We start from the raw sequence: 18,892 nt of genomic DNA, 5'->3' as shown, positions 1-18,892 counted from the left end.
ACGGCCTAGATTCTGAGCTATTAGTTTCTCATTTGGAAAGTGGGGATGACAATACCCACTTTACAAAGATGTTGTAAGATTAAGTAAAATCTTGAGATGCTACAAAAATGCCTCAGACGATGCCAGGCTTGAGGTAGGCATGCACAGGGTCACACATATTACAAATACAGATGTGCGTGTACCTTTGTATGGTGTCCAGCACATAATGGTCACAGAGCATCCATTTATTATCCTGCTGAAGGGACAGTGGGACTGTATTTAGAAACAGTAGCAGTAACAAGAGCACTAGTTATTGTAGAGTTCAGTAAACTTGAACCAAAAACAAAGAGAGCCAGAGAAAAAATTTCTCAGTTCACACCCGGAGCGTCCTGTGTGTGCATCCATGGAAAGAGCCCTTATATGTCCCTCTGCAGATGAGAATTTTCTGGCTTATTGCTTCTCATAAAAGATTGAAGCTGCAAGAGCACTGTTCCCTGTGGCCCTTTGAAGGCCTGGGGGCAACATTGCTGTATAGGACTTGATTATTGGAGCTCTGCCCTCCCTTGGGGTGACTGCCTCTGGCATGGATGGACACAATCCCCTTACTCAGTGACTTCCTGTTTGTCATCTGGCAGTAGCAACAGCTCATACCTGTCATCAGAAGGAATGGGATGAGCTCAAGTCACAGATGCAGTGTGTTCCTAATTGAGCACCAAATCAGAGTGACCCTGCAAACAGGAGGTGGCAGAGAAAGGCTTTCAGCAGCACCCCCGGAGTCCCAGTCCCCCCTGAGGCTCTCATCACGTGCTGCCGGCTCCTTGTGAATTAGATGACACCATTCACAGCACCTTTCGGCTTCCCGAACTTTTCTAGGCGAGGAGTCCTTCCGGAGAGATGGGAATTTGTTCCAGGGACTCCTCATCCTTATCCAGCTTCTTGTCTACTGCTGTTTCAACCTGAGAGACTATATTGCTGGCTGTTAGGCTCTCATGATGGGTGACAAGGGAATGACAGATGCCACCACTTAACCCCATGGTGGTTTGACCTGACAGATAATGGATCCCCGAGAAGGGAGGAAGGACATTGTGATGAGCTTTCACTGCTTTTATTAGGAAGTTTTGTGTCAAGGTGGGCTAGGGTATGGATATTCACTTATGTGTAGGGCCAGCATCCAGGAAGAAGTTCATGTAGTGGTAAGATCAGATAAAGTCATCCAGGGTAGAAAGTTGCATAGCTGAGGTTTGGACCAAAGTTTGATGTTTCTCATGACAATACTCATTATCTTCTTAACAAAAGGATCAATCCGATACATCAGTCATGACACTTCATGCTGTCAGATCAAAAACTCAAAATGCCTAACCCACTTGGGGAATTTTTCAGAAGATGTTTCTGTAGGTAGGCCTGATAGTGGACCAGTGATGTCAGCAGGGATCTACTTTTTCCCCTCTCTCTTTTCCTTGTTTCCTTATGTGAGCTTCATCCTAAGGCCAGCTTCTCCCATGGTGGCAAAACGGCTGCTGAGGTTCCAGGAATTCTCTCTTCACCCAGAAGGAGAGAGAAATATGACGTCAGCAGCTCTTTCTGAAGAGGGGGACACCTTCCTTCCCAGAAGCCGTTGGCAAACCTCCCCTCACATCTCACTGACCTGAATAGGGCCACTTGCTACTCATGAACCAATCTTTTTTGGCTATGGGCCCAGCCCTGGAGATGTGGTGGGGTCAAGCTTCCCTTTCTTCAAAACTTGTTGCTCCTATACAATGGGGAAGAGAGGAAGAGGTCTTGAGAAAAGGACCACAATGTCCATGGCATCTACCATAAGGGACGTTTACTAACCCCATCCACCATGTCTGTGACTCTTCTGCCGTTTCACTCCCCACTCATTCTTCTGCCAGGGAGTGACTTGTACGTGATTCCAGGAGTGATGGGTGTGCTCTTCTGTTCCCAGAGTCCCTTGCTCCATCACTACTTCTCAGTCTGTGTGTGTATGTGTGTCCTTTTGTTGACCTCCTGTCTCTTGTTTCCTACTTCCTTCACTTTCAGAAGCAATGGAAGAGGCCCTTTTCTTTTTTCTTTCTGGGCCCTGTTAAAGGGCTTACTGACTTTGGCTGGTGGTGGCTGTAATGTACAGGGACTCTCTCAGCATTTGGAATGGAAAGACCTAATGTGGCTTTCAAAGAGTGAGCATGGGCTGGAGGGAAGGGCATAGACAGGCATGCATGGAGTAAACCACACAGAGTGTGACGATGAGTCATGTGGCAGGTCCTAAATACTGAATCTTGGTTTTTGTTTTTAGCAAATCTTTCAATGGGAAATTATTGGGAGCTCGCTTTTGTCAGGACTTTAAAAATAAACAGCCCCATATAGGTATATCCCAAATCCACAGAAAGTACCCTTGGCAGGTTTCACCAGGTGTAGGTCCAAGGGATATGTTGCTCTGTGGCTGGAAGGTAAGAAGCAAACCTGCCCATTGCTCAGGTAGCAGGTGGTGGCCTGAAGGGTTCTGTATGTATCAGCTTATTCTGGTATGACCATTCAGGTACTTTTCTTCCCATATTCCCTTCCCTGGTGCTGGATCTTGGACTTGGGACTGAAACCTGAGAGGGAATGGATCCTATCTATCTTTCTTTCCACTCAACCTTGTTTCTCTCCAATGGCTGGCTTCAGTTTCCAGCTTGGAAAGTGGCAAGCGGTGGGCCAAAGAGTAGGAAAAAGTGATAATAACCAAGTGACTTTGTGCTTAAATGAAAACCTCACCGCCTGTCCACTCTTTGGTCCTGTCCCTCTCATCGTGAAACATCAAGAGTTTATTTTATTTCTGGCATCAAGTTTCCTGGTGAGAGAAGAGAGAAGAAAAGGAAAACATTATTGGAAAATATACATGTCTATGGCTCTGTTTTCCCACTTGCTTCAAGAGACATTCTTTCCAAGATGAGGCCAAGGTTACCTTTGGTAGCTGACATCATTTTGTGTCCCTCAAGACATCCCTCAGCTCTCCTGGCATTCTGGCTGCAGCCAAAGTGGGCAGTTCAGTGTAAATTCAGACTTTGGTTGAGTGGCCCTCAAGCATAGCCTAGGGTCTTTCCCAGTAGGTGGGAGCTGGCATGGTCCACTCAAAAGTGCATTTCAGGATTTGGGGGGTCATGCTCCTGGGGCAACTCTCAGCTAGTGCACTATAGGAACCATGGCTCTCTTCCTTCAGGTAGGCATCCTGGATGCATCTCTGAGCTTCTAGGAGTTTGTGCCCTTGCTAGCAGAAGCAGCCTCCATAGTGAGTCCTTATGTATCTTGCGTCCCTTCTCCTGTCTTGCTTTCCACTCTCCCTCACTCCTCCTACCTGGGATCACCTTCAGAGTAAACTGCTTTGCACCTAAGTCTTTGTCTCACATTCAGCAGTTGGAGAACCCAAACCAGGGCTCTTCCCAACATGGTGGACACTACATTACCATCTAAAGCATTAGACATTTGAAGCTTTTGTTTGTTTGACTGGGCGAATCCCTAGCCATTATCTGGCTCAGGTTGGCAGGGTATTTGGAGTCTAGGTATGGACTCTCTCTTTCTTCACTGTCAGTGGCCATCTTTCATCTCTTGCAGCCTATCCTTGAACCCCTTATGCCCCGAAGCCATCTTAATTCCTATACGATTGCCTGGTGGTCTCATAGCTTTATTAGTTTGGTTCATAGAAGCCATTGGGAGACTGTGTATTCATGGCAGGATGAGAGACATTTATGCAGAGAAAAGAAACAGCCCTCTGTTTGGCAGTGCAACCCATGGGCATGGTGCGGATAAAGGGCAGGGAATTTTGGGGGACTGGCATGTGATACAGATGTGAAGTTTCTATTATTTTCTTCCCATTCTTCCATAAGTCATGAGGCCCATCCTCCTGGAGTGGATAATATTGAAGGATGGAGATAGATGTACCATGGGACCCTGTCAATCTTTGGTCAGATGACTCTGTCCTAGATTTAAAAAGACCTAAGCTTGGGGGTGCCTGGCTGCCTCCACACTCAGTGGAATGTGTGGCTCTTGATTTTGGAGTTGTGAGTTGAAGCCCCATGTTTGGTGTAGAGACTGCTTAAAAAATAAAATCTTAAAAAATATCCAAGCTCAAGGGATTTTAGAGGTCGGATCATTTGTGCTTTTCAATTCTCAGATGCAGCGACTAAGATAAAGTGACTCAGCTTTTCCAGCAGCCCAAAGCTAGTTACAGAGCTGGCACTAGAATCTCAAGTCACCAAATGTCCAAGATGGTGAATTCCTATGACCACAAGCCCTGGGGTCCTTGGAATAAACCCACTTGCTTTACGGAGCAGGTTTTGAATACGTAGCTGTTTTGAAAAGAGAAAGCTCTGAAACCAGGTGGCTGGGACCAGATCTTTCAAGCCTTTCAGAGGAATTGGAAGATGGATGTGGGGAGGCTGACATGGGAGGAAGTGTCTCAGGCTGGCTGGACAGCACTTGGGGGCCAAAGCACTATCTTTGGCTGGGGCACATGAGTTATTCAGTGAGAAGCCTTTCTGGTCTCTGAGAATGTTGAGGGGTCCCTGCATCTCAGACTACAGAGGTGGGAACAGTAATGTTGCACAGGCACACAACAACATTTGTGAACAAGTTAGGAGTAGAATGGTGCATGTGAGCCACCTGTTTATTTCTTTATTTAATTTTTTAAAAATGTTTGTTTATTTTTGAAAGAGAGAGAGAGAGAAAGAACGCAAGCAGGGAGGGAGAGAGAAAGAAGGAGACAGAACCTGAAGCAGGCTTCAGGCTCTGGGCTGTCAGCACATAGCCCGACACAGGGCTCGAACCCACAAACTATGAGATCATCACCTGAGCTGAAGTAGGACGCTGACAGAGCCACCCAGGTGTCCCAAGTCACCTGTTTAAATGCAGCATCTCATGCATTGTGGGTCTGAGGCGGGCCCTAGATTCTGCATTTCAGTCAAGCTCCCAGGCAATGCTGATGTGACTGGTCCCAGGACTACTTTGAGTAACAAGGCTGTAACGTGAACAGTTTTGTCCAGAAACCAGGAAAACCTGAATTCTGGTGCAGATTTGCCACTAAGATTCCTGGACCTGCCGTTTAAACATGACCTCCTAGTCAAAGGACATTACCCCTCAGGGATGATATAGAACCTCCCGAGGATCTTTCCTGGAGGTTTGCTGAATACTCTCTAGGCCCACCCAGATGGTGGCTTGAGTGAAACACTAGGACATTATGGCTGTCCAATATCTCCTGAATTCCAGGCCAGGCAGACACAGTGAGGAGAAAAACGCAAGTAGGCTGGCTTTTCCTGAAGCTGGCATACAGGCTGGGGGGTGGGAAGGAGCAATAAAGACAGGTTATGATTCTGTCTTTGATACATGCTCTAAAGGAGGAGTAGCTCCTTCTCTGCGAGCTTGTGGTGGAAGAGGTCCTGGAAGGTCAGAGAAGGCTGCTTGGAAGAAGAGCTTTCCTCTGGAAGCAGTGAGGGCTCAGAGTCTCACAACCAGACTTGCCTTCTTTTGCCATGGCAGAGTCTGTATGTGGGCCAGTTTGGACACTTGGCTCATGACTTTGGACTGAGGGCCTTGGGCAGTCCCTTGTCCCCAAGGCCACTCTTGCAGGGACTCAAGCAGCTTCTGTGGGCCCAGGGGGAGTGAGTGGACTGGGGCTGTGTAGGGGTGGGTGTCAGGACAGAAGGCAAGGTGCAGCATTGATGGAGATGTAGGGGAGTAGAGAGATAGCTGGGCCCTCCTTTTTCCCTATTATGGGTGGGCAATGAGACCAGTCGTTCTGATGCGGGACACGATTGAACACCATGGCATGGCCCGAAGCCCCCCAACCTGCTGTGTGCTCCCTGCCTTCCTTTTCACCATCTGAGGCCCTTGCTTTCCTGCACCCCTTGGTCCAGCAGGGGCGGGCAAGGACTGGCTCCCTGTGCCTGCAGCCCCCTTTTGTGTGTTGTGTCAGGAGGACTGCCCATGGGGCGTGGGAGCAGCAGCTCAGGCTCCAGTGTGTCCCATGCAACTTCTGGCTCTCCCCGGCTTGAGATCTGTGTTTCCAGCCAGCCCCCATGAGGTGCTCATGCTGTAGCTAAGCAACCACTCTGTGCAGGAGAGGGGAGTGCCAGAGGACTGGGCATCAGCTGAAGTGCCTGCCTCAGTGGGGCAGGTGGTTCGGGGTTACCCTTCACCTTGGAGAGGAAGGGAGGCATTTTGGAGGGACCAAATGCCTTCAACATTCAACTTTTCTCTTGAAGAGGTGTCATGCCTCAGTGCTGGAAGGTTCAAATTCAGCGTGAAAGTGGCAGCCTGTGAATGCTGTACGTAGATGGAGCGCAGGAGAGGGGAGAACTTGACTCAGCCTCCTGGGTTCTGAGTCCCCCACCCACTGAACAGCATGTGTGAGGAGCTAGAGAGGAGACCTTTAAACAGACTGTGTGGCCTCCTCACAATAACGAGGTCTCTGGATCTGCCCTTCTCTGTCTTTCTGGAAGCTTTAAGGCAATGGAGAACCAGTGTACAGCTCATTCAGCCTCTGGCGTATTCCTTTCCTGGTGGTTTTGGAGAGCTTGCAGCCTCTCCACAGTTTGTGTTCCTTTCCAAGGACCAGGAACAGTGCAGAGACACTTTTCTTTCAGCTGGAAAATCCATGGGAAAATCCACGTGCAGAAAGCCAGGGCCTCCGTTGCTGCTTCTTTACTCACAGAGGCTGAGAAGCACCAGGCTCACTCTCGAGAGACTCTAGGGGTGGAGGGTGCTGCTAGGGGCGGGCAGATGCTCACCAAGTCTGCAGAAGGCGGTCTGCTGGCTGTGGGCTTATGCAAACCTGACCTCCGACCCCGAGGTGAAGACCCAGGGTGCAGAGAGTGGAGACAGCTGTGTAAACTGCAGGGTGGGGTATTTATAGCTTTGGTGAGGAGCGCTGAGCCAGCCTAGAGAGCCAGAGCCAGTCCCTGTGGTCATCGGCTCTGTCTCTTGTTCTGTTAAGTGAGTTTTCTGTACATTATTTATTCGTTGTTGAATGAGGCATTCTAAGACTCTGTTTCCCCATCTGCAAACGAGGGGCTATTGCCCTGATCATCAGGGTGTTTCAAAGTGGTGGCTCGCTCCATCCAAGTTTGAAGAAGAAATGCAGTTTTCCAGTTTTGGGGAAGGGGAGAGTTAACCCGGCCTCTCCAAGTGAGCCTACTGGCCCCTGGAGGCCAAGTCTCCCCTGGGCTCCTGGAGTTCTGGGAAAGGTAGGATGCGCAAACCTGGGCTGTGGAGTCAGATCTGGGCTTGAGTCCTGGCTTGGCCACTTAACCCCATCAGCAAGAGCAGTAAGAGAGCGGAAATGCCCTGTGAGAGCATGGAGTGGCTTGGTGCATAGGCAAGGGGCACGCAGGATGGTCATGGTGCTGTTGCAGCAGATACGCCCATCTGCTGCCTGTCCTTGTGTCTGCGGGAGTCCTCTCCTCAGAGAGCAGACAGCCCCACCTCTTTGAGGGGTCTCAGGCCAGTATTTGGGAAGGATAGAAGCCCTGTGGGACAAGGTGACACACAGGAGAAAGTGTGTGAATCTTAGAGTGAAGGCTGGGATCTGGGGCACCCAAGGAAACTTGCTTTTGATGTCAGAAAGCCTTGGGTTCTCCCAGCCCCAGTCGCACAGAGGAAGAAGGGCTGGGGGAAGACAGAGAAAGACGGAGGGGGGTTGGTGAGAGCAGGAGAGGGTGAGCACACAGCTCTGTAATGGAAACTTGGCACCCAGCCTCCATTTCTTTCCTTCCTTAGTGCATGTGGCTTGAGTCTCGGGTTGAGAACTTCTTCCCCTTTCAGCAGGCACCCTGCGCTATCTCCATGGCTCACTCCTGTCCCCCCTTCTCAGAGCCTGCAGTCATACATGCTGCCTCTGCTAGTGACATATGACATGTGAGCCATCTGCCTCCCCCCTCATATGCCCCCTGCCCCCCGACTAATTAGGCCAACAGGCAACTTCCAGGGCCTGGCAGATGAGGAGCCAAGAATGCAGTGGACAGGCGCCAAGTGTTTTTGTTGACATTGCTCAAGTGTAGCTTTGTGGAACAGCCTCTGCCCTAGCAGAGAAGTCCAAAAAAGCTGGAGATGAGTGAAGGGAGAGCAGTGAGAAACCAAGTGTAGGTGTTTGGTTCTTCTCTGCCCTCTGCCCTCCCCATGACCCACCCTCTATCCCTCCTCCCAAATCTAAGAATATAGCCTTCCATATGATGACCGATGGGACTGACTTAGTCTATAAGAAAAATACATCGAGCAGAGCCTCATGCATTCACTGGGATTTTTGGAACCATTTTCTGTTTGTGATGGTTTCATACGGTGTATGGTGTATGCCTCATTGCTGTTCCTAATTGTTTCTGAGGAAACAACCTTCCTGGAAGGAGGTTTAGTGAGACTGTTTTCACCCCTAACCTCTTAGAAGGTTCAGGCTGCATTGTTTATCTACCTTGCCGTAGCAGAATACCAGATGAATTTCATTCTCTCCAAGGATCTACCAAGAATGTGGCCATTAGGTCACCAGGCCTAGGTTCAGATCCCAATTCTACTCCTCTTTGCTTATTACCTTGGGCGAGTCTTTCAACCTCTTTGTGCTTTGGTTTCCTTATTTGCACATGGAGCTAATAGTTCAAAATAAGACTTGTTAAGATGAAACATGGATGGAATGGAAAGTTCTTCATGCATAACAGACCCTCAATAAGTGGAAGCAATAATAACTATTAAATGGTAGTTGATGTGACTGGCTATGGATTGGCTCTGATTTTAAGAAAATCTCTTCTACCCTGACATATTTACTCCCAAGGTAAGTCGACCCCAGCATCAGCTGCACCTTCCTACCTCACCAGGATTTTGTAGAACAAATGGAATGGGGTACGATATTGTTACACTTGGTTCTCCCTGGGAAGTAAGTAAATGCAGTGCTTGCTTTCATCTCTCTGATTTTCTCAGACTCTGGTCTCTGCATTAGTTGATCAGTGGTTAGTGGTCAAATATATTTTTGTTGAGATAAAAATTTGTAGGTTTTGGAATCCAGAGGTGCTGCCTTAATAGTCTCTAATGCCTGAAGATATTGAATCATTATGTGAAAAAAATCCTCTAATTTTCTGCTACAATAGTTGGCTTTATTTTTACATCTCTTAATTGGTATCAGCTTTTCTTTCAGAATTACAGAACCATGGAAACTTGGCCTAAGAAAGAACTTTGGAAGTCATTGGAAGGGACACTTGCTTCTTTGCAAATCTTTGGAGTTTTCCTAAACATTAGGATTGTAGTACCACAAAGTACTTTTCTTTGACCCAGATTATGAGAACAGCAGAATGGCCAATCTGTTGGTCCCTAGCACCACTCTGTCTTTGCATCTTATGCAGGCTGGAAGAGGCCACTGGTGCCCTGCCCATATGTCTTTGTTTTTAACTCTTCAGTGCACAAGGGTACTGCTTAACTTTTAGCACCTCCATCTCATTGTCTAAAGTCTTTCTCTGGACAGTAGAGCCCACCTCAGACACCCATGTGGCAGGTTAGAAGTGCCAGTAATTCGTGTCCCCTGGAAATAGCCTTCAACCAATGGCAGATCAGGAATGGGTCGATACATACCTAAACTTCCTTACCCCTCCAGTGTCTGAGATACCTGTCTATCCTGGCCCCCAGAGCTTTCCATGACTCTAGTTTACTCATTTCGGCAATTGGCTTGAAGTGTACCCTCTGTTGGCTGGCTCCTCTTCCCCATCTCGTGTCCCTCTTACCTGCCAGGTGCTACCTCAGTTTACCCCTATCCCCCAGAGAAAATACAAGGGTTCATATCCTTGTTTCATGGGTTGCTTCTATGGAAACCCAGCCTGAGACAAACAGGATGTCTTTCTCTACCCTTTTTAGATCATTTGTGACAATATGGTGCTGTGTTCACATTTCAGGGTTGCTTTAAGACCACTGGCCTTATTACTTCTTTATGAGTTTTTGAAAATCTTTTTCTCTGAATCTCACCATTCTTAATCCTAAGAATTAATCATTGAGGTTAACCAGATTGCACAAATGTCTTGTTTTCACCTTCGATTATCTTTGGTATTGCTCTCTCAGTTTTGGCTAAATGATATAGGTGGCCACCATGTGGGCTTTTTGCATTTCAGATCTAAATTTATTGTGTATTCTAGTTTGGCTCTGCATTGTAATATTTTTTTTGTGAATATACCTAGCAGTTGTTCTGGCTGATATACATAAGTCATAATGAGATATCTTGATAATTTTAAATTTGAGAGCAAGTCTTCCATTTGAGGAAGATCTCAGTGCATGAGCTGTTGGTATTACATGTGTCCTGTGGCATAGGTGAGATGTGTACAAGCATTGTGATTTCCAGAAACTTCCATGAGTCTTTCTTTATCCATCCTCAAAGTGGTAATAGTTATTTCAACACATACTTACTGAGTACCTCCTCAGAACCAAGAGTGATTAGGTTAGAGAGACAACAGTGGAAAATGGACAACATCCTGGCTCCATCTTTCTTTCCTAAGTGGTGTTGTGAGGTTTAAATTCAATAATGGAGGTGAAATCATTTGGGAAACTAAAATCACCATGGAAAGAGAGGAATGGGTATGATGACCTTTAGCTCTTCATGAATCATTTCAGAACATCATACTGATGTGGCTGAGTGGGATGTACCCTGTGGCCTTTCATGAAGACCACTTGACCCATGAAGTAGGCCCATATCTTGTACTTATATCCAGTTTCTGACCACAGGAACTTTGGACACTCAAGAAGTGGCCGTTGCCTTATGCCACATATTTCTTTAGTGCTAATCTACCAGAAAGACTATCTTTGCTTGCTGTTTCCATCTCCCAGTGGCTCTCTGATGTCCAACTCTGTTATGTCTTTGCCTTTGTCTTACTTGATTTGTCCACAGTGATCAAGGCCATTGGCCACTCTTGAAATTCCCTTTTTGCTGACCTTGATTTATACCATTCCCTTTCCTCTTTCCCTTCCTTTCATGATCCATTGCTGAATTCTTTTACTTTCCTTGCACTCTGAAGTAATGTTGAGTTCCCCACAACTACTTCTCTTCTCATCCTACCCCTGCTTCCAGAAGACCCCAGGAATCATGTCTCATACTCTTCCTTATTTACTTATGACTCTCTAGATGCTCTTTGTAGCCTAGCTCTCTCCCCTGACGTGTCTCCACCCACACATATAGGTAGCTGACCTCCCTTTCCATGCTTCGCAGACACTTTGAGCTCAACAAGTCCTTAACAGAACATGCTCCATTCTCCCCTCTGATGTGCCCTTCATCATCTGTCCTTTCTCCCAGCATGTTGATTCCTACAGTCATCCTGGCTGGAGGCCTCAGCACTCTTAGTCTGCTCATCCCATCATGCATTCAGTGGTTCACTGTTCTCACGTCTATGCTTTCATCTGTGCATTCACTGGCCTAGACTCTGTGGACATTGACATGATGTCCTAACTTGGGCAACCCTCCAGAAGCAGATCCTGAGCAAGTGTTCAGTTGCAGGAGCTTTATTTGAGAGGTGGCTCAAGGAAATATTGGTAGGGGAGTAGATGCTGGTGGGCTAGAGACACTTATGCTGACTTGAGGACTGAATTGTACCTATCTCTTTTCAAATCCATGTTCAGTGAGGTTATGTTGGTTGTGTTGAAATTGGCCATGATGAGAATATTTACACTAGGGAAGTTAGCCAGTGGCTACAAACCAGGACCTTTCTCCCCACCCCCCACCCCCAGAGTTGGTTGTTAAACATTATCAGCATGTTACTGTGAGTGAGGAATTAAGGCAGGGAAAGACAGAGGTTAATAAATTGTGCTTTATCAGCAGAGTTACACTGTAGACAACTGGAGCATATTCCCAGTGGAGAAAGAATACATACCTCATAGTCACCCCATTGGAGTGGTGAGGTAGTTAGTTATACACTCCTTACTGGTTAGTGGCTGGGGGCACCTCTCTTGGGCCCAACAGGATCCAGCCGCTAGAGGAAGCCCTCAGGCAGTTAGAAGCAGCATGAATGAAGTACTATAAGGCCCAAAGTGGGGGGTATAAGCTCATCAGTGAGCAAATGATGGCTGATCCAGACACTGGATACGCAGCATTGGTAAAGGCTAAAGCCCAGCTGTTAGTGATGTGTGGTAACCTTTTTTCTCCCCAGACCTCGACTTCATGGACCTCCTAGGGGAAGACAGACAATGGACAGTGGGGAGGAAATTAATGCAGGTGAACGACACTCTGACTTCAGAAGATGCAGGACTCCAGAGCAGCAAGAACTGCACTGAACCAGGTAACAGTGACAGCTGTGCTGTGGGCAGTGGCTGCCATTTTCTCAGGAAGAGCTGGATGCCATGCTTTTCCCCTTTAAGTTTGAATCCAGACATTCTTAGGGACATTTAGGGCAGGTGCCTAAGAAACTGAAAGGTGAGATCCCTGTTACCATTCAGGTGTGATTCTACCTTTGTATTCTTTTTCTAGGCCGTGGGTGAAAAGGTAAGTCAAAGTCAGTGACCTTCTTGATTCTGTGTTGATGTCAAATGTGGACACTTGTGCTCTCAAGTGGGAAACTGAGTCTGGAACAAAACATGTGAGGATGTTCTGTGGGCATGTTTGCTTTGATCCCTGGAATTCTCTCTTGCTAGTTTTTAAACAGGAGCCTTCTTTCTGTCACAGTAAAGACAGCAGGGTTGAACCAGATCCTTCCCTACGTTGTTGGTCTTTTTGGAAGAAGTGAATATTTATTTATCAGCTGTTTTATTGGATACTTGTGTCTTTTCTCAGAAAGATACGGAAGAACATTCTATCTCCAGTGTTACTAAATGTAAAAGAAAAAAAAAAAAACACAAAGAGAGTGAGAGTGACTTGGAATTGTCAGAACTTAGCTCATTCAATCTCAGGAAATGGCAAGCAAACTTGTCTGACAAATGGCCAGACAGTAAATATTTCAGCCTTTGCAGGCCATATACCATGTCTAACGTTTTTGTCTTTTAAAACACCCTTTTATAACCCTTTATACATTTAAAAACCATTCTTAGCTCACAGATTGTACAAAATAGGCATGTTAGGCCTGTGGCTTTACTTTGTCAACCCTGACTTGGACTTCTTGGCTCTCTGGGACTGCTCTTCTTTGCTTGATGGGGACATGAGCCCCATGTGTGCCCCCTCTGAGGGCTCAGGAGCTCAACCAAATGTTTATCCCACACCCACAGGTCATTTTCATTTTTAGTGTCACAATAGAAAGATATAAACAATCTTCATTGTAGCCCAAAGAACCTTAGACCTTTGAGAACAGAAGGTGTTCTGTGAAGTTGTGTGTCTGCTCTTGGTGGGTCAAGGTGTCCTTCACCATCAAACTGAGAATTTTAACAGTCCCAAGCAGAGCTGGAAGGAATTAAACATAGATTACCCAGCACCCCCTCTCCCCCTCCCAAAAAATACCCTCACAACAGCCCACAACACTACATAATCTCTATTCCTCGTGCTGGAGAATTCAAGGGTTACCATGACTATTATTAAATGCTCTGAAGGAACGCTCTTGAAGGTTAGTGAAGCAATGGCTGCTGCGTGAGCTAGAAGTGAAAATGGGTGTGACAGGTTCAAGTGCCACACTGAGCAGACAGAGCCATTTGTAGAGAGATGAAACTCTGGTTGCTGATATGGTCTTGTAGCCAGGTGTTTTTCCATATCTTCTGTAACTAAGAGGCTGATGGCGAGTGGGATGTCAGAAGACAGGAAGGAAATACAGCATTAGGGAGGCAAGTTATCACCTTGGTCTGCCTTCAGTATGGGTAAGAATGGAGTCAAACAGTAGAGTGACTGGCTCCAGGTTGGGTTTAGCCACCATGCCATGGGCCAGTGGGGATAGAGAGCTTCTGTTCCCTGTTGAGGGATGTGTGTTGGGGGAGGTGGTGCTGTCTCTGTGAGTGGCACAGAGTATGCTCACTGTATCAAGAAGTGTCTTTCTCTGAGTAGCAGGTGTAGAAGAATAAAGCACATTGAAAGTCATTACAAGAGAGGAAATGACTCAGCTCCCAGGTAGAAAAGATGTCCAGGTTTTTGAAAAGAGCACAGGTCCAGCACCTGCTGCTGTTGGCAGAGGAGGGCATGGGGGAGAGAGGAGGAAGGGCTTCTAGAGGGCAGTAGGAGGACTGAACAAGAGCTCATGATGCTGCTTAGAGCTAGTCCAGAAAGAATAAAGATCCAGAAGGAATATTCTTGATTTCTTCATTTGTGTGCTGTGGGAACTGGGCTTGATTTCCGGAGCCTTTGATTCCAAGTCCAATTCTACAGGGAAGGTGGTCATTCTTAAAACAGGATGGTTTTTTAATGTCCTAAGACATCAAGGGCCTGCCTGGAGCTTCTGTTTTTAACCATGCCTGTTTTAACCACCATAGGCTACTGTGACCATTATGTTTACTGAATATTTTTGCTACGAAATGTCTCTAACTGTGCTGTCCAATATGGACACTCAGTGGTGACTTAAATTCAAATGAAATACAATAAAAATTCAGATTCTCAACTGCATAGCTACATGTCAAATACCCAATAGCTAAGTGTAGCTTGTGGCTCTATCTCCATCACCACAGGAAGTTCTATTGGACAGGAAGATCTAGAACTTCATTTGTTTTTGAACATATCGTTCATCTTCTGAGCTTAATTGGAAGTACCTCAAGGAGATAAAGTGGACATGCAGTTTTGAGAGCCCCATCTCTTCCTGGGGTTTGGAGTCTTACTCAACCTGGATTTGAATCCCAGCTTAGAAGCTTTGGGAAAAATAGCCTTTCTAAGCCTCTGTCTGCTTTTCTGAGAAACTGAGATAATCATTCTGACCTTTCATGACTGCTGTGAGAATTGGTAATGAAGAAATAAAGTATGAACAGCTTAGTGTCCTGTTTGTGATGGCAGTTCTATAGTAGGAGCTCACTCGCGAATTTCTCGTGGTCTGCTGGGAGCAACAATCCCTCCATTACAAGAGGTCATGGAACAACCTTCTCCAGCCCCACCTCGCAGGAATGGGCACATATAGCCTATCTGGTTCTGTCATTAGGCTACTTCCTCAGGTGGTCCAGGTCCGAGTAGTCAGCCAGCAAGGCTGAGAGGTTCAAACACCATGTTTTGATACAGACAAGCTTGAAAGATCTCACCACTGTAACGAGCACAGTGCCTCTGAGGAATGCTCTGTTTCTACAAGAATGTGGTCAGACCATGACCATAGACACACATGCTTTGGTGCTCTTTCCAAAATGCTCTTGGAGGTCTGCTTCTCAGTCTTTATGGAACAGGTATTTTATGCAAAAATGTTGAGAGCTAAAGTACTCATAAGGTCCTCATTTGGAAAATTTAGTAGCTTTCATCTTCCCTATCTCTAACTTACTGTGGAAGGGAGGACTGGGATAGAGTGAGCCAGGGCCCAGTTGCTCTGGTTTCTTTAAATATGAGGTCAGAGCACCCCTGTATGCAGAGAATATTACTTGTACTGGTTGAATGCTTAGGGTCTGCTCTCAAAAGTCTTAAAAAGTTTTTTTTTAATGTTTATTTATTTTTGAGAGAGAGAGAGAGAGAGAGAGAGAGAGAGAGAGAGAGAGAGAGAGAGAAAGCGCGCGCGAGCATGAGCAGGGGAGGGACACAGAGAGAGACACACACAGAATCCAAAGCAGACTCCAGGCTCCGAGCTGTCAACCCAGAGCCCAACTTGGGGCCCAAACTCACAAACCATGAGTTCATGACTTGAGCCAAAGTCAGGCGCTTCACCTACTGAGCCACCCAGGTGCCCTGCTCTCAAAAGTCTTAAATGTAGGGCTGAGGAAGTGAGCCCTGTGTTTCTAGATCAGCTTCCCTTCCTCTTTCCATCATCTGCTGATGATGTCAGCAGAATGAGAATGTACTTCCAAAGATGATGCATCGAGGTTCCCTCTGTGCTCAGAGAGGTGGTTTTTTACTCGGGGACCTGAGTGTTTAGGGTGCCAGCATTTGCCATGGCCAAGTGAGTAATGGTGCCAGGGTTACAGGAGGGAGTTAATTTGGCTTTTGTCATAAAGTACATCTAGTGGTACTTGTGATGTCACAGACTGAAACCCCTGGCTTTAGGTGCCATTAGAGTAAGTAGGTTCAGAGTTTGGAGATGAATGACCTCTGTCCTGGTTAATTCTCTGTTCAGGATATGGGGCTGGTTTGCTTTCTCAGTCACCAGTTTCCTCATCTGTGAAATAGATTTGCAACTAGTTTATCCTTTCTGCCCCTTCCACTATATAAATCCAGTAGTTGCATGAAATTTCAAGAAGGGAGATTCATGCAACTTCCACCCCAAGATGCCTGCTCCACTGACCTGAATACCTTTGCATTTGCAAAATTCCATGTCATACCTCACCCCCTCCTTTGACCCTCGTTCCCCTCTACCTGTCTCCTGCCCCCTCTCCCTCTTCCTCTTCCTTCCTCTGAAAACTCAGTGCCCAGAATACTGCCTATGGGAAGATATGGGAAGACCAGGGTGCAGGGTGCCTGTCACAGTGTCAGCACTCTCTGGTTGGTGTGGCAACAAGATCATGCTACACTCTTCTTATGACAACTGCCACTTTAAAGACAAAATGGCATTCTTTCCTACCCTTCCCAAGACATAGTTTTGGTGGAAATTGGTAATTTTCTTTTTACCTCCAGAACTGCATGAAAAAGACTAAGCTCTGGACTCTAATTTTTCTGCAATTATTCCAGTCCTCTGTGAATTTTTAAAGTTGTTTTCTTAGCCTGACACTGCCGATTTCATCTAGAGCCTGGAAACATATTGTTTTTTGGCCAATAACACTCGAAACTGTTTACTCAGATGACCTATTAAGTGAAATTTAACTTTGAATAAATTTTATCCATGGAAAATTAAGTTAGCTAAATGTAATATTGAGCATGGTGGACAACTGTGGCAGAAATGAACTCTTTGTCATATTTATTTGTACACTTTGCAGAATTTTATTTATACACTTTGCAGTCTGTTTCCAGAAGAATCTGTCATCTTTTGGTTTTAGTTCTTTGATGTTTTAAGGAAATAAGCTTTTCCTCAGAGTGCCTCCTTCAAATAAACTTTGGAAGAAAGAAGCTATTTAAAATGATAGCCTTTGGCATGGGCTTCACTCTGAGATCACTGGATATTCTTTTGATAAACGGTTTATCTCCCCCTCTCTGCCTGGGTTAGTTAGGTGTAAGGTTTCTGAAAATGAGAAAGACACCGCAGGCTTGTGCTGTAGGCACCTATGGGGCACGGTAGGAGTGTTTACTGGATCAGGTGTCTACTGGAATGGCCAGAAACCACATAATCTGAGAGTCAAATGTGAATCATAATAGAAGAGGAAGCCAGAGGTCCATATAAGAGAAGCAGTATGGAATAAATACAAAGGGTGAGTATGGCCCCAGATTGGCAGGCAACACAGACTGGTTCAGGGTGCAGGTCATGGACAAAGTTAAGTGTTGGGTGTACTACTGTTTTCTTTAACATTTTTTAAATGTTTATTTATTTTTGAGAGAGATAGACATAGTGAGAGCAGGGGAGGGAAATAGGCTCCAGGCTCGGAGTTGTCAGCACAGAGCCTGACATGGGGCTTGAACTCCTGAGCCATGAGATCATGAGCTGAGCCAGAGTCAAATGCTTAACTGACTGAGCCACCCAGGTGCCCCAAGGTCCTACTGTTTTTTGACTTTAAACCATAACATCAAGGCCAGTTGGTCTAAGGAGGTAGGGGGAAGGGGTGGGTGAAATTGGTGATGGGGATTAAGAAGTGCACGTGTCATGATGGGTACCAGGTGACACATAGAAGTGTTGAATCACTATATTGTACACCTGAAATTAGTATTACACTGTATGTTCACTAACTGGAATTTAAATAAAAACTTAAAAAGAAGGCCAGTTGGTCTGAAACCACAGGGCTGGGCATGACTAATTTATAAAGCATGAAAAGGCCAAATCTCTTATCTTTTACATGAAAAAAGATCCAGAGGGGGCTAATGACTTACATAAGGTCACAGCACTTGTCAGAAGCAGAGTAGAGCCCCTCCCCGCCCCCCCTGCCCCCCCCGCCACCCAATAGTCATACATAGATATTCCAAACATATTGGTAATTAGGTAGGAAGCATTTGTATAATTTAGAGTAGCACTGTCCTGTGGATATAGAATGCAAGCTACAGATGGAATTTTAAGTTTTCTAGTGGCTACATTAAAAAGGTAAAGGGGTGCCTGGGTGGCTCAGTTGGTTAAGCCTCCGACTTCGGCTCAGGTCAGATCTCACGTTCGTGGGTTCGAGCCCTGCATCAGGCTCTGTGCTGACAGCTAGCTCAGAGCCTGGAGCCTGCTTTGTGTTCCGTGCCTCCTTCTCTCTCTGCCCCTCCCCCTCTCATGCTCTGTCTCTGTATCAAAAATAAATAAAACATTAAAAAAATTTATAAAAAAAAGGTAAAAAGAAAACTGGTGAAATTTACTTTAGTAATATGTTTTATTTAACCAAATATATCTACAATATTAAAAATGACAAACTTCAGTTGTCCCAGAGTTTTATCCCTGGAATTAAACCCAGGAAAGAACTAAGGTTTTTTTTTTTAAGTCTTAAAATCTATACTTTATTATACTCACTTACTTAACTTTCACCAGTTTTTCTTTGCAGTTATAATTTTTTTCTTTTTTTTAAGAAAATTATTTTTAAAATGTTTTTAATGTATTTATTTTTGAGAGAGAAAGAGAGAGAGACAGAGTGAATGGGAGAGGGTCAGAGAGAAAGGGAGACACAGAATCCGAAGACAGGCTCATGAGCTAGCTGTCAGCACAGAGACTGATGCGGGGCACAAACCCACGAACCGCAAGATCATGACCTGAGCCAAAGTCGGACGCTCAGCTGACTGACCCACTCAGGCACCCCTGCAGTTATAATTTTCATAATTCACGTAACAGCTGTTGACTTTCTTTTTTTA

At 45.9% G+C, this 18,892-nt stretch overlaps 1 protein-coding gene across 1 annotated transcript in view; it reads left to right on the top strand.

Annotated features, from left to right (window-relative positions):
* The window catches only part of SLC24A3 (solute carrier family 24 member 3), a 491,111-nt gene that overhangs the window by 52,139 nt on the left and 420,080 nt on the right, over positions 1-18,892 (top strand). Inside the window, exon 2 of the mRNA XM_029917030.1 lies at positions 12,111-12,239. Within this exon, the coding sequence (XP_029772890.1) occupies positions 12,111-12,239 (129 nt within the window). The remainder of the gene's footprint in view (positions 1-12,110; positions 12,240-18,892) is intronic.

This window comes from Suricata suricatta, chromosome 12 (genome assembly GCF_006229205.1).
Source record: "Suricata suricatta isolate VVHF042 chromosome 12, meerkat_22Aug2017_6uvM2_HiC, whole genome shotgun sequence".
Lineage (NCBI taxonomy): Eukaryota > Metazoa > Chordata > Mammalia > Carnivora > Herpestidae > Suricata > Suricata suricatta.
Note: the sequence above shows the minus strand (reverse complement) of the source record. Positions and strands in the feature narration are given on the sequence as shown.